We start from the raw sequence: 16,421 nt of genomic DNA, 5'->3' as shown, positions 1-16,421 counted from the left end.
CTGCCTGGGTGCCCCGTCCCGGGACCACGGTGGCGGATGCCGGGTCGCACGTCCACCAAGAAGCGCGGGCACTTCGCCCTCCCTCCGCCGCCCACTGGCCCAGGCGGCAGCACCTGGAAACCCAGCCTGGCCCGCGGTGCTGGGTGAGACGGCGGAGGCCCCGCCCTGGGGCGGGGGCGCGGTGGAGGGGGCGGACTGGGAGGGCGGGGCGCCCCGGACCCCGCCCCCTGGCCGGGCTATAACTCTGTGGAGCGCCTGGCTGCCCCCGGCCGCAGAGACGCGCGCCTGGGCAGAGGTGAGATGGGGTGCGCGGGCGGCGGGCTGCGGGGCTCCGGGCTCCTGAAGGGTCCCCTCAACTTTCCCCTCGGAAGAGGGCTCGGATCGCTCAGGTGCTCCCGCTTCCCGCGGCGGTCGTCAGCGTTCTCTGCTTCCCATCCATCTCTAGGACATGGACCTCTCGCGCCTGTGGCTCGGGCTTCTGCTGCCTGTGCTGGCCGCGCTGGATTTCCGATACCACCACCAGGAAGGCATGGAAGCATTCTTGAAGAGCGTTGCCCAGAACTACAGTTCCATCACCCACTTACACAGCATTGGGAAATCCGTGAGAGGTAGGTGCCTCGAAGCCCTCAGCCCCCGCCTTCAGGTTCTTTAAATCGCAGCGTCTCGTCCCCGTCTGATGAGCTCCAAACAGGTAAACCCTGCCTTGCCCTGTTGGTGGTTTTTCCGCTTTTGTTTGTTGTTTTGTTTAATTTTGTTTGGTCAAGAGAGCAGTAGGAGGAACTGAAGTTTACCGAGTTTCCCCATTGAAACACAGTGTCATTGAGTCCTTTCTGTTATTGGAGGTCTGCCTTTGGCAATCTGAGGGACTCTGCTTATCTGAGATGCGTATTTTTCAATCCATTTCAGGGCAAACATCTCCCAAGGAAGTCCGTTTGACCCCTTAGTTCCCTTTTTGTTGTCTTCTTTTGACCCCTTAGTTCCCTTTTTGTTGTCTTCTTTTGTACTGATTTAGACTTTTAACTACCATTTCCTCAAATTGCTTTTAAACTAAAATAGTGTCATCGTTCTGTTGATAAACTTTCTATGCTTTTATAATTAATCCCATGGCTTAAAGTTATGAAAAAGAAAAGCAATTCTATGACCGAAGGCTGTCTTAATGCAGTGGTTTGAAGAATACAAGTGCTATGTAGTAAGAACCAATGAATAGTGCTCTTGGCGTCCTCCTGTTTACCATTTATTTTGTTTTAATTTAGAAATTATGTATTCTCACTGGTGGAGACAGCAGATTTGGATCAGAGAAATAACTATTTTGTTCAAGTCACCTACATGCTGATATCTATTTCAGTCCTGGAGATCAAACCCAGCGCCTCATGCATTCTAGACAAACCCTGTATCCTAAGATACACCCCCAGCCACAGATGGTGAATTTTTACCTAGGATCGGCACCTGATCATTTTGGGTGGAACAAATAATTTTAGTAGCTATCGTTATATCTCAATCTTGTTAATACAGTGATACCCCCAAAGAGATTACCAGAAAACTTAGTGCTTGACTTAAAAATTTCATAAGTTTATGCAGTATGGATCTCAACTTTGGAAGCTGTGTTCAAACTTTATCTGCATTTTAGCTCGATCTTTTGAGTCAGTTGGGAATCTCTTAACCATAATACTAAGAAATCACTTTTCAAAACAATTATTATAGTTCTTACATTAAAGAAAGAGTATGAAAGTATAAATTTTTAAAATCCTGGCCTGTGTGTAAAAGAATATTTTAGACAACATTGCCAAAGAGTCAGTGCCAGAAATACTCTATATTGCTCTACAACTCAAAGTACAGAGGTTGGATGTGTGAGAAATCCTATCTTGAATCAGCGTATGTATTTTTAACCTATTGAAACATTTTACCCCTAGGGCTAAAGTAGAGTAATTTTAAAAGATTTAAGAATACTAATTGTAATACTAAAAGATATGTACAACCCAACTAACTTGAGTTACTGTCAGTCATCACTGGAACTATAAGATGATGTTAATTCCACTACTGAATGATTTGTGAGTTTCTGTTTCAGACACAAAGTGCTTGCGAAAGATAGTTGGGACTTCCTGAATGTAAGCTACCCATTCTCATCTATCCCACCTGAAATCAAACCACAGGAATAGTAAAAACCATCAGGCTTAATTTTGTTTTTTAACTGTGTATGCAGTCTTTGAATTAAGGGACTGAGGACTATCATGTAAAAATAAAACCTGACAGCAGCAATCAAGGCTCTATATTGAGTATGTTTCTCTGAATAATTACTTTGATTAAGAAAAATCCCAAATCTGCCATTAGGTTCCAGGTAGTAGGTTAAACTGTACACCAGTAATTGGGCCCCAGTTGCCAAAGCATCCTTGCATATTAGTTTAATAACTGAAGCATGCTATGCCTTGGTGATCCTCTTTTCCACTTAATAGGCAGTTTCCCCTGGCCATTCTTTTCACACATGGAATATGTTTGCTCAGTGAATAATAGGATTTTTCTCTAGATGTTACTAGTTACTTTCTTCTGTTGTCAATATGGACAACCTTACCCAGAAGAGAAAATGTCTAGCTGACCAAATGCATTTTTGAGTTTTGTAAACACTTGTCCCTCTTTTCATTGCTGCAATTATGAATTCTTTTTTTCCCATTTCATGTTATTTCATTGTATATTTCTAGGAAATATGTGGATTTGAACTATAGATATGAATTCTCTTGATCTTTATCCTCTTAATTGTGTGGCTTTTCTTAGTCATTCAGCTTTTTGGGACATTGCAATACTTTATGATTATTTCCATTACAAACAATGATTATATAAATCCATTGATGCATATTGTGATAACTAGCTTCTATTATAATTTGGAATTGTTTTCAACTTTTATTTTGACATTTTTGAAACCCACACAATAGTGGGACATGAATACACTCTTTTCCTAAATTCAGACATCATAGATGGACCATAGCTGAGTTGAGACTTTGGAGGAATTCCCACTAGCTGGTGACAGAGTGGAGAAAATCTTAGATGAAGAAAGAGAAGTACTCAAACCTGATGATCAAGTTGGAAAACTCAAACAGACACAATATTCAATATCTGTCTATACTCTGTATCTATTTCATGACTTGCATGTTTTCTGAGTAAACAAAGATGTGTCCCATCTGTTCTTGCCATCAGAAGGCCTTTTTGAAATATAAATATATTCATTATTAATTTCTTAGACTGAGTTATCCATACCTTGCAACATCAATCTAAGACTTTTTTATTCCCCCCCCCCAACAGACTTTTTCATAAAGGATTGAGTTTTTTTCTTCCTTTCTTCTTCTAAAAAAAAAAATTGTCTTTTTGAGACAGAGTCTCCCAGTAGCCCCAGCTGGCCTGGAACTCGCTATGTAGACCAGGCTGGCCTTGAGCTCACAGAAATCCACCTACTTTTGCCTCCCAAGTGCTGGGATTAAAGGCATGCGCCACTGCGCCCAGCCTTCTAAAAAAAATTTTAAGGCAAGGTCTTAGATGTAGCTCAGATTGGCCTTGAACTTGCTATAGAACACAAACTTGCTTTGAATTTATGATCCTCCTACTTCAGCCTTCAGAGTACTAGGATTGTAGGCATAAGCCACTATGCCCAGAAGGCTGGCTTTCAATAGGTTGCAATGAAGGAGGTGTTGTATTAGATATAAAATCCTAAAGGATCATTTTAAGTGGGATTTCCTACCATCTCTGTGTTGAGAAGCTTCTCTTGCCTGTTGCTAAATCTAACCTTTATTTTACCTGAATAAGCAATATGGCAAGGGAACTGTGTAGGTAAAAACCCCTGTTAGGGAGACCCATCCATATATTAAGTATCTGAATACTTTATTTCAATATCACCAATTCAGAATTGGTGTTATCCTACAGAATATGTGGAGTAAGTCATGGAGAGGTTGACGATCACACAGCTAATTCATATTAGAAGATTCAGGCTCGGGGCTGTAGAGATGGCTCATTCCATTAACAAGCCACACAAGCATAAGAGCCTGAGTTCGGATCCCCAACACACATGTGAAAAGCTGGGTGTAGAGCCTTGCACCTGTAATCCCATCACTGGGGAGGCAGAAACAGGAAGATCCTGGGGTTCATTGACCAGCTAATCTTACTAAATCAGGTGATCACCAAGTTTAGTGAGAGACCCTGTCTCAAAAAATAAGGTGAAGAGGGACTGGAGAGATGGCTCAGTGGTTAAGAGCACTGGCTGCTCTTGCAGAGGACCTGGGTTCAATTCACAGCACCCACATGCCGGCTAACAACTGTCCATAGCTTCAGTTCCAGGGGATCTGACACCCTCTTCTGACCTCTGTGGGCATTGCATGACATGGGTGCACTTACATATATGCAGGCAACACACTCATAGATAAAATAAAATAAAATAAAAGTAAAATATTAGCCTCCACATGCATCTGCACACATGTGCACACATACTTGCAAACACATGCATGTATACACCCTTACACATACACACACACACACACACACACACACACAAACCCACAAAGATTCTAACTCAAGTCTGCTAATATAAGAACATCTCTTCAGACAAACACCTTGCTTCAGTTGGAGATGGTTACGTGATATTTAGTTTATTTCTAAACTTTTCTGTTATAATCAAAGCTGTGGTGAACATACTCATAGTAAGACAGTAACAATTGTTTGAGCACAAGGTTTGGAATTGGGGTTCCCGAGTTCAATTCTAGATCTTCAGCTTTGTAGATGTGTAATCCTGGGGCCTCACACATATATAGTAAGTGCTATGTAAGACCTGCTGTTTGCTATTGTTGTTATTATTATTATTATTAAAGATATGTTTCTAAAAAGAAATTGCTAAGTTTAAAACCACTTTAAGAATTTGATACATATTGGGCTGGTGAGATAACTCAGTGGATAAAGGTGCTTGCCACCAAGCCTGACAACCTGAGTTTGATCCCAGGACTCATGGTGAAAGAGAAGAGCCAAGTCCCACAAGTTTTCCTTTGATCTCTCTTAAAAGTAATAACATTTTTACTATTATATTGAGTTATAGCCCTTAAGAAACATATATTAAGGGGAAACTTTATAAAACTTAAGCTGTTATTAGTAGTTTGATAGTATCAACTTTTTTATTGAATTATTGAGATTTTCATACAATATAGTTTAATGGCATTTAGATCCACACCCAATTCAATGAACTTTCATATATATATGTATTTATATACACTCTCTGGAGCCTATCTATCTACCTATCTATTATGATTTGTGTTCCCCAATGTCCGTCAGTGTGAGTCCATCCACTGGGCTCACCAAGAGTCCCATCCCTGTAAGACATTGTTTTCCCCCTTCCAGCAGCCATCAACAACTGCCTTAGTTCCATAGGTTGGGTTGGGATTTCTTACTCACTTCCCCATGTCTATGCTGGGATTTTATCTAGTTTGAGCTTGGGTAGAGCTGACTTGTACATACTGTCACCATTACTATGAGTTCATGTGAATAACTGACCACCCATCTGGAAGACTTTATTTCCTTGTGGTCGCCTACCTCCTCCGGCTCTTACAGTCTGAAAGTATGTACTTTTTCATTGCTGTGGTTGAAACATGAGGAATAATTTCTCTCTCCCCTTTCTCCAGGAGCTCTCACTTTCACATGTTCATTCAGTGACTGTCACTGAATTTCTCTTTTTGGAGCCTTTATGTCATTTCAATTGTTCAGAAATTTCCCTGGAATTGACTTAGGTTCTTGCACCTACAGGGCAGACATTGCGTTTACATACATAATCTCTCATATTCTCCTGCCCTTGACTGGATATTTTTTTAGCTAGTGCTTTATCTTACAAATAAAACCGAAATACCACGTGTATATAGAATTTGGACACAGCAGTTGGTTCTCTGTCACACTCGCTCATGTTCCAAATATGCTCTAAAAACAACTTGATTGAGATTCTGTACATTGTGATAAAAATATTGGCATATCAAGAACTAAATACCAAGAGAAGCACTAAAATCCAGGAATTTCAGCTATAAATGTACATGTGTATGTGTTTTACAGTTAGATGAGCTTAGCAAGTCTTTCCTTTTTAACAAGAAATCTAATAAATAAAGCCTTATTTTATAATTATTCAGGCTTTTAAATATATACTACATTTTTAAATATGAGAAAATGAATTAGCTATCCTCTGCATCTTTAGTATGATTCTTTAAGAGGTAATTAAAGCAGAGACTATCTGAAAAGTAAGCCAGAGTTTTATTCTGTTTCATTTATAGCTGGTACCCACTTTTATTCCAAATCTCAAATACAGCTAAACAGCAATACTTAGGGATCTTAAAAAGTAATAATGAGAGCCAGCATCAAGTAAATTTTATACTTGCCTGGCATTTTATGTATATCTGTCACTTAAGCATTCTGATAATGATATGAACCCCATTATCACCACCCTGATTTATGTGTAAAGATTGGAATTCAGGGGACCAGAGATGGCTCAGCCATTAAGAGCAGTTAAAGCTCTTGCAAAGGACCAGAGTTCAGTTCTGATCACCAACATCAGGCAGTTTACAATTACCTGTAACTCCAACTCCAGAGAATCTAGCACCTTCTTCTGGTTACACACACACACACACACACACACACACACACACACACACACAAGTTGTTCACATACACATACATATAAATAAAAGTAAAATAAATCTTTGAAAAAATAAGAATTAACAGTAAAGAAATTATCCATTGTTAGTACAGAGGTTTGACTAGAATAAGAACCTGTTTGGGCCAAGGAATGAATCTACAAGCCTTTTGGCTATAAAGTTTTTCCAGCTGTCTTTTTCTGGTCCCTACCCTGGTCCTCCATCTGCCCCCCACTCCCTGTGCCCTATGATTATGAAAGAGTTGATAAGCATTGTCTGCCAACCAAGAAAAGGTCTGTATTAAATGTTCTTTATGTGCAGAGTGGTCTCCAATGGAATTCTTTGATCTCTTTTTTGATGCTCACAATTTCATCCAAGTACTTTGAATTCCATCCTTTGTTGTAGTTAGCCCACTCTCCGTGCCCAAACTCTTTGATTATAAAGCAAAAGGAGAAGGCTGATTGTGATTTGCACATATGTCTGGGGATTCCCATCACAAGACTGCCATCTTGAGATGGAGATGTTGAGCTAAGGAAGAGGAATTCTCATTAAAGACAGCATCGCCCCCTAGGGGGGTGCATTTTGGAAAAGTGAAGCAAAGATTTAGCTATAGCTAAGAGGGCTAAGGGAGAGATGAGGTTCCCCTTTGATGGATCCTCCTCCTGCCGAACAGTCACACACAGTAAAAGATCGGTCTCCTCAATTTTCCAGTGTCCACCATAAGTGAAAAGCATACTAACAGACATCAAAGTCTAAACCCAAACAATGTACAAAGGCAAAATGCTTTTTCCAGTTTTAATATACACTGAACTTTCCAGAAATTCACCTATAGATCAATCAAAGGAAAATTATATTGTTTTGCTCTCAACTTGATTGTTAGATATATTCACATCCCCCAAATCCTGTCACCAGTGCCTACAGAGCTGAACCATTCTCCATTTGTAATCTGTGCACTGTGAGTAAAGGTCAACACATCTGACTTTCTTCTTGCCTTTTGGTGGAATCATCCCAGAGTTTTACATCTTGTATCGTATATGAATTTCTTTTTTTAATATTTTATTATTTTTATTTTATGTGTATGAGTGTATTGCCTGCATGTAGGTAAGTGCACCCATGTCGTGCAATGCCCGCAGAGGACAGAAGAGGCTGTTGGATCCCCTGAAACTGGAGTTACGGACAGTTGTTAGCTTCCATGTGGGTGCTGGGATTCAAACCTTAGTCTTCTTCAAGAACAGCCAGTGTTCTTAACCGCTGAGCCATCTCTCCATCCCCAAATTTCTTTCTTTGTAAAAATTTTTTTAAATTTGTTTATTTTTATCTTATGTGTATGAGTGTTGTGCCTGCATATATGTAAGTGCACTCATGTTGTTCAAAGTGCATGGAGGCCAGAAGAGGGTGTCAGATCCCCCTGCAACTCGAGCAAGGATGGTTGTGGGTGCTGAGGACCAAACCCAGATCCTCTGCAATAGCGGCCAGCGCTTTTAACCATTGAGCCATCTCTCCAGTCTGTAAGTTTCTTTCTTCTGTTTCTCTTTTATAAACAGCTTGAACATTATTTTGATCCTCTTGAAACAATGTACATAAACATGTTATGAACCATATACCAGCATAGTAAAGAAATTACAAAATACCAGACACAAAAAAGGAGGAATTGTCGTACCTACTGAGAGCTCTTAGTCACAGAGACAGCTCTTGGGAACCCACTTCCAGTGTGTGCAGCCCCCACCCGGGTGCTTGCTTTCTGTTCTTTATCTGTTCATAGCACTGGTGTTTGCAGCACCTAGACTTGAGAGTCAAGGCTGCCACTAGCCCTGTTTCCTCCTTTCATTGGCTTATTTAGAATGTCTTTTTTTTTTGCAAGTACAAAAATGAAAGAATCTTACAGAGAGATTTAAAACCAAATATTGTACCAAATACCAACATGAGTTGGGGTTAGGGAAAAGAAATCTAATCAAAAAAAAATTTTTTTGGTCTTTTTTGAGATAGGGTCTCCCTGTAGCCCCAGCTGTCCTGGAACTCATTACATAGACCAGGCTGGCCTCAAACTCAAAGAGATCCACCTGCCTCTGCCTCCCAAGTGTTGGTATTAAGACAGGTGCCACCATGCTCAGCTTAAATCTTACCTAGTGATTTAAAGTAGTAACATTTCTTTGAGTCCCCCAGCAACTAAATGTAATAGAGCAGTTTCCTAACTGACGAAGAAGGCCTAATTTGCATTTATGTTAAATAAAACATTCGCTGGGGACTGGAGAGCTGGATCATCGGTTAAGAGCACTGGCTGCTCTTGCAGAGGACCAAGGTTTGGTTCCCAGAACCTGCTAGCAATCATCTGTAACTCCACTCTGGTTCCAGGGGATCCAATAGCCTCTTCTGACCTCATCAGACATTGTATGCACATGGTGCACTTTCATACATGCAGGCAAAACACTCATACACATAAAGAGGCAGCTCAGTGATTAAGAGCACAGGCTGCTCTTGCAGGGAACCCAGGTTCAATTTCCAGCACTCACATGGTGACTAGCAGCCGACCATAACTCTAGTTCCAAGGGAATCCAATGCCCTCTTCTGTCCTCCTCGGGCTTTACACATCCATGCAGTCAATACACTCATACACATAGAATAAAAATAATATATAAAATATTAAAGAGAATAAAGAATAGAATAATAATAAAGAATAAAGCCAAAAATTAAAAGTAAATAATAAAGCATTCACATTAATTTTTTCCTTGTCTTTGTTTTCTGAGGGCTGCTTCAAATTAGATGTTTAAAAAGTACAAATGTTCTTATCTGTGACCTTTCTCATCTTCACCTGAAGGGCCTAATCACCACTGCATCAGAAACAGTGTGCATACTTCAAATCCGCCTGTGCCAGAGTTATCAGGAGCTTCCCAGAAGTACAAATGGCAAGCTCAATCTGCATGGCACCTTTACCTTGTCCCAGATCTCCACGGGGATTTTCATTCTCTGCTGGTGTAAGTGACTTTGGGTTCTATTGTTTATCCAGTTTATAAAACCTTCCAGTAGGGATTATGGAAACTAGAACCACATTAACAAGCACAACTAAAGCCACATGACCTGACAGGCTTCCAAACACATAACTAAGACTTTTCCAGTATTGGTGTATAATGGCCCATGCCTGTAATCCCAGCTCTCCACAGGTAGAGGCAGGAGGATCAAGAATGTGGGGTCCGCCTGGGCTACATGGGATCTTGTCTTAAACAAAGATCTTCCTACAAAATTCATAGAGTATGTACATGAAAGCAGTCAGGTAAAACAATCTAAATCACATTTTTAGAGCAAGAAGCGTTGAATTGTCAGAGACCATTTGATCATTTAATCTATTTTCAGTTTCATTCAATTCAATTTGTTACTTCCTCTAAGAAGCTGTAATCTCTCAAGAAAATAAAATTGTATACTATAACTTTTTTGCTAAAACTAGTTTTATGGTAATGTTACCCGGAGTTGTTAGGGTCAGAGCCTGAGCCCTAGCAAGCTAGACTGGGCCAGACTAGCACAGTTGCCTCCTGTTTGTAAGAAGCACAAAGACAACCTAGGAAATACCATGTTCCCGCTCTTAGGAACATGCCCTTGTCAATGTGTTCAGGCTCAGTACATCCTGATCTGCTGCCTTGGGATACACAATAATGCAGGTAGTGAACATTTCAGGACCTTAGTGTTTAGTTTGGTTCAGGGTCATTGCCAAGACTGCTGGTGTTCCTAGAGATAAGCAAGAACTAAGGAAAGCAGATTGACTGCATTGACAGTTTCCTCTCAAGGCCATGGTTAATATCAAATGTTGCTGGAAGTCAAAACTAAGAGCCATATAAAGTTAAGTGATATGACCCAAAGTATAGTTAACAAAATTCCATTTCTCTGCAGACAGATTTATTCTTGTTTGTTTGTTTGTTTGGTTGGTTGGTTGGTTGGTTGGGTTGCTGGAAGTCAAAACTAAGAGCCATATAAAGTTAAGTGATATGACCCAAAGTATAGTTAACAAAATTCCATTTCTCTGCAGACAGATTTATTCTTGTTTGTTTGTTTGTTTGTTGGTTGGTTGGTTGGTTGATTAGTTGGGTATTGTTGGTTGTTGTTTGTTTTTTTAATGTGTATGAGTGTATTGCCTGCATGTGTATAAGTGTACCCATAGCATGCAATGCCTGAGGAGGTCAGAAGAGGGCATTGGATTTCCCTGGAACTGGAGTTATGGATGGTTGTTAGCTGCCATGTGGGTGCTGGGAATCAAACCCAGGGCCTCTGCCAGAGCAGTCAGTGCTCTTAACCATTGAAGCCATCTTTCCAACCCCCAGATCATTCATTTTAACAATTGTTCAATACCTAAAATAATCGGTGACATGTGCTAACATAGGAATATGGAGGTAAAGAAGTTAGACATGATCACTGTTCCAACAGAGCTGGGGAGAGCAGGCGAGAAGTGAAAGCTAGTAAATGCAGACCTGATTAGTTCTGCGGGAGCTCCAGAGAGAGTCAGCGGACAAGACCTGCAGGGCGAAGAACTCAGCCAGGTTGGGGATAGAGAGTTTAGACAGGAGGCCTGGAGGTAAAGGAGCACGTGGACCTTGAGTTATAAAAGAGGTTCATTGTGGCAGAGGGAGGAAAGGAGGTAGGAAGGCGAACTTGGAGAAACTGAAACATCATTTCAAAGACTTTTTGCTTCATCCAAGGTGGGATATAACCACCTTGGGGATTTATGCCTGATAGGCAGGTGACAGATTTGTTTTCTTGATTGAAAAAGTCTAATAATTTTATAATTCGCTAGAGATTACTTCTTAAAATTTTGTAATTGAATTTATTTGTGTGAGGGGATCAGAGGTCAGCTTTCAGGGCTTGGTTCTCTTCTTCTACCAAGTGGGTCCCCAGAATCAAACTCAGGTCATCAATCATGGTCGCAAGCTCTTTTACATGCTGAGCCATTTTACTAGTCCAGAGATTATTTTAACAAATATGATTGAAGCCAGGCATGGCGGCACTCAGGAGGCAGAGGCAGGCAGATGAGTTTGAGTGAGTTCTGTGAGTTCAAGGCCAGCCTAGGCTACATGCCCTGTCTTAAAACAAGAAAGAAATACAATCAACTCTATGAAAATTGTATTTGTATTCTACAGGTGTAAGCAGACACAGGAAGAAACCGGTGACCCAAAGTTAACCTTGATAACTGATAGATTTGGTTCATTAACCCAAATCTGTCTTTTAGTAATTCATTTATGAATCCATTTAACAAATATTTGTTTACTGAGCTCCCGCTGTCTACCAGAGCCTTTGCAGGAGGATACAAAGACCAAAACCTGGACTTCTAAGAATAGAGCTGAGGGGCCTGCCACCCAATCATCGTCACTGTGATGGGAAAAGCATTGCTGACAGCTGTGATCTGAGATCTGGCCCTGGGGTGCTTGGTAAATATAAGAAAGGCTTATCAGGGAAGGTGATGCTTGAACAAAGATTCAGATGTTCCAAGGCAGCTGTGTGGGATGTGAGGAAGACCTCCAGGTAAAATGAATGGGACATCTCACTTGCTTATATAGCTCACAGAGACTGAAGCCTGACAGACCATGAAAGAGGCAACTCCATCCTTGTATGCTAAAGCAATGAGACTGCCCAGACACATGGTCCAGGATGAGGATTTGGTGGGAATTTCTTCTAATGTAGCTTAGCATCCAAGGCATCTTAATTCATACTTGCTGGAAAATACAGCTCAGAATGCTTTTCTCCTTGTGAGTTTTATTTTTGAAAACAGATTGTCCAAAGAACAGTGATAAGTAAGGAAAAGGTTTGTGACTCCTGTAACTTCTCAGTAAAATTGGCAATATTTGTGTTCCCAGGGGAAATGTTTCCATAGGACATTCTGTTCTCAGTCCTTGGGAAACTTTGTCCTTAGAAATAAATGGAATAGAAAGGGCTATTGGACCATTAGTAATGCAAGTGGTGTACTCCATTGAATGCTTACTGTGTATTAGCTCCTTACCCTCATCCTCACCCCTATGAATCAGGTCATGTTATGTTCACTTTGCAGATGAGAAACTGAGGCTCAGGGAAGGTGACTTGCCTGAGAGGACTTAAAGAACAGAGTTTTGTTGTTATTCAAATCCTCAGTTCTAGTTTTCAAAAGGGTCTCTAGGGCCTGCAAGCCTCTGTAGAGGCATGCTGTGCTGGGCTCCTTCCTAGGTAAGGAGACAGGAACCCTCAGGCTTCTCTCCTTAAGCCAGAGCAACTCAGCCTGATTGTGTGTGTGTTTGCATGTGTGTTTGTGTGTGTGTGTGCATGCACGCACACGCACACGTGCACATGCACATTGCCTGCATGTATGTAAGTGCATCCATAGTGCCTGCAGAGAACAGAGAGGGCATCAGATTCCCTGGAACTGAAGTTATAGTCCAGTTCCAGCCAGTGCTTTTAACCCCTGAGCCATCTCCAGCCCCCTCAGCTTGAATTTTTACATTGAGTTTCCACATGAGATCTTACTGGAATAAAAGTCCATCACCAGGGGTGAGTAATATGAAAAATACTTTTTAAAAGATTTGTAGACCTCCAAACCTGATCAAGTAAGACTGTTAGAAAATATTGAATGTGCTGGGCGTGGTGGCACATGCCTTTAGTCCCAGCACTTGGGAGGCAGAAGCAGATGGATCTCTGTGAGTTCGAGGCCAGCCTGGTCTACATAGTGAGTTCCAGGTCAGCTGAGGCTACAGGGAGACCCTGTCTTAAAAAGACAAAAAAAAAAAAGAAGAAGAAAGAAATGAAAAAGTAACTACTGAATGTATCCTATATATCAAGCCAAATAAGGTGACTTGGCAGGTCACCTCTTTGTTAGGTTAGACCAAAGATACTGCTTTGACCACATTCACTCCCACATCCTCAGAAATATTTAGCCACTTCTGATTTGCTTGTACTCAGGAGCCTCTCTGCTCACAGCTGAGCTTCAGATGTAGATGGACTTCATGGAGGACAAGGTAGACTAGGCGGGAAGGAGAGTAAGAGCAGAAACTGGCCGCCAGGAATCAGTGAGCACAACGTGAGATACCTTGGATACTGTGAGGGCTGATCCTCTGGGGGAGGATGGTGCTGGAGTCAAAAAGATTTATAGGTGGGACAGTCTATACAGCACCTTTCAGGTCTACAAAAAGATGCCAGTATAGCAATGGGGTGCAGAAGCCTGAGCAACCTGAGGTCCTCTGCATCCCAGGAAGAGAGTTTCAGTTTACATAAGTAGCTATGTCCTCACCACTGGGGGCCATTAGCTAGAGGGAGACAGCTTTCCCTGTGTGCTACAGGAGTGAATGAAGGAAAGAACACAAAATAACCGCTTGCTGACTAGGCACTGAGGCTTGCTCAGTGAGCAGGCCAGATACTTCCTCTGAGGGTATATTATGAGCTGATGTAAAGATGCATGTCATCTACTGAGAAATTCTTCCATTTTGATGTGGAAACTTTAGGGAAAGTGAGCAAGCTAAAGGAACAGAGTATTTCATAGCGTGAAAAGACAATTTGCCAAGCATTTGAGCTCCAAACCTACATTAGGCTTATAGGTCCTGGTGTGATCCTAGAGGTCATAAGTGGCCAGTGAGAAATGTAATAATGGCTTTATTTTGATATCACCTTAATAACAAGTAGTCAATTGGCAGTCATTTCTTAAATGGGTTTCTAGGAGCTGAACATGGTGGTGCACAGAGTTCCTGCAGTTCTGGCTGCCTGGGAAGCTACAGCAGGAGGGTACCATGAGGCCCAGACTTGGACAAACCTGGGGAATGTACAAGTCCCTATCTCATAAAAAGAAGGAAGGAAGGAAGGAAGGAAGGAAGGAAGGAAGGAAGGAAGGAAGGAAGGAAGGAAGGAAGGAAGGAAGGGAAGGAAGGGACTTCCTGAACTAGGTAGTGGTGTGAAAATGAAGTGTTTGACAAAGTCGCCTTGACACTACTTTTTCAGGGCCTTGTGCACGTAAGCCAAGTCCTGTACCACAAGCTTTATCCCTAGCCTGTCATCTTAATTTTTAAAAACTTAGAAAGAGATCTTAGTATCAGTTATTGAAATTTGGGAACTATCAGAATAGAGGAAAGCACCTATTTATATGTTTACCCCCTAAATACACAGATAATGTGTAAACAATAAAGCAGTTAATACTAGTTAGGAATATAGACTCACAATCGACAGGCAGAGGCAGGCAAATCTCTATGAGTTCAAGGCCAAGCTGATCTATTTAAGTGAATTTCAGGTCAACCAGGGCTACATAAGTGAGATCCTATCTCAACAACAGCAATAACACACATCGATGATGATGATGATGATGATGACGATGATGATGACGATGACAATGATGATAGAAATGGACTCTAAGGAGCATGAATTAGCCAGGTTCAAACCCTAGCTCTGCAGCTGAGTGATGTGATCTTGCCCCAGTGTCTTCCTGTCTCTGTATCTGTTGTCTCTTTTGTAAAGTAGACACAATGGTTCATGCCTCCTAGGTGGTTGAGGGGGCTAAACGAGTCAATAAATGTGTGCAGTTGGCACAGAAGCACAGTGGAAGCCTGTGCTGCTTTGCTGCTGTTCGCTGAGTTGGCCTCTGTTTGACAGCGCAGAGGCACAGCACTGACATGAGTTCGTGTAAAACCCTCAAGGTTTACCAAGGACGTGTTTGGTGTCAGGCACAGGGCCAAGCAGTGTTCCTGCTTCATCGCATTGAACCTTCACAGCACCCTCAGAGGCAAATACCATTGTACAGCTTCAGAGACTGACCTCCCAGTGTTAGGGAACTGCCCTGGGCCACAGAGAGTTCCTGGCAGATTTGGGGCTGGAGCCAGGTCTGCAGAGCTTGGCTTCCTCCACAGCTACAGGTTAAGGCCAACCTTGTTTCTACTCTCAAATGCCAGCACACAGTGGGACCTGGGCCACACAAGTTACAACATCCTGACCAGCTCTCTGCTATACAGGGAGGAACCTGAGGGCATAGGGTGAAGGCAGCTGTCAGCCAGGGTCACCCTCTAATGAAGCTATGAAGTCTGGATTGGGAAACTAGATCTAATACCAATCGTGTGTCTCTAGGTAGGGACCAACTGCTTGTGGATGTGTGGCAAGAAAGACTCGGGACAAACCATATGTACATTCAAGTACTGGGCAGCAAACCATCCTTTCCTTTCATTGGCTGTGTGGGTGTAAACATAGAAAAGCCAGGTTTTTTGGGGGGGTTAATTTTTTTGTCCAATTTACATTTGCTTTGGAAAATTCCTGTCTCATTCAAAAGTTTAAACTCACATTTAGGAATAGTGTAGTAATCTTAGGGGAAAGACCAACCCATTTTTCTCCGACATCCTTTATCTTCCTCGTTGTCTCTCACAAGAAACTTTGTATCCCAGGGAAACCTCTGCACAGACTGCAAACAAGGATGTGGGTTTGCTTCATGCATTATAATAGTGAAAAATGAAAATCAGCTGTCTGGTTACCATCAGTGACTTGTACACCTAAATGATTAAAATGACAAATTTTGTCATGTGCTTTTAGCAGAATTTATTATTTATTTAATCAATCATAGTTTTAAGACCCTAGTTTGGAAGGGACTTAAAGTAAGACATCATGTTTGTTTTCAAATGTTCCTATGAAAAAGTTTGTTTCCATTTATTGCAAATACTTCTGAATCATTAATTGTGCAGTCTTTAGATTCTTATTTACCTCTTATTCTAGACACAGTATATGAGAAAAGGGTGAACTTCTCTAATCCTCATCAGTGGAGAGCATATCAGGGTTGGATACGCTACTGGTGTCTTCTAAAACATTTTTTAT

General features: G+C 41.5%; 1 protein-coding gene across 1 annotated transcript in view; it reads left to right on the top strand.

Annotated features, from left to right (window-relative positions):
- The first annotated feature begins 271 nt into the window (after window positions 1-271).
- The window catches only part of Cpm (carboxypeptidase M), an 86,509-nt gene continuing 70,359 nt past the window's right edge, over window positions 272-16,421 (top strand). The window contains exons 1-2 of the mRNA XM_008846972.3: window positions 272-295; window positions 446-608. Of these exons, the coding sequence (XP_008845194.1) occupies window positions 449-608 (160 nt within the window). The 5' untranslated portion in view covers window positions 272-295; window positions 446-448. The remainder of the gene's footprint in view (window positions 296-445; window positions 609-16,421) is intronic.

Source organism: Nannospalax galili, unplaced genomic scaffold, assembly GCF_000622305.1.
Source record: "Nannospalax galili isolate Female #2095 unplaced genomic scaffold, S.galili_v1.0 scaffold463, whole genome shotgun sequence".
In the NCBI taxonomy this organism is placed as follows: Eukaryota; Metazoa; Chordata; class Mammalia; order Rodentia; family Spalacidae; genus Nannospalax; species Nannospalax galili.
This window is presented reverse-complemented; position numbering and strand designations above follow the sequence as displayed.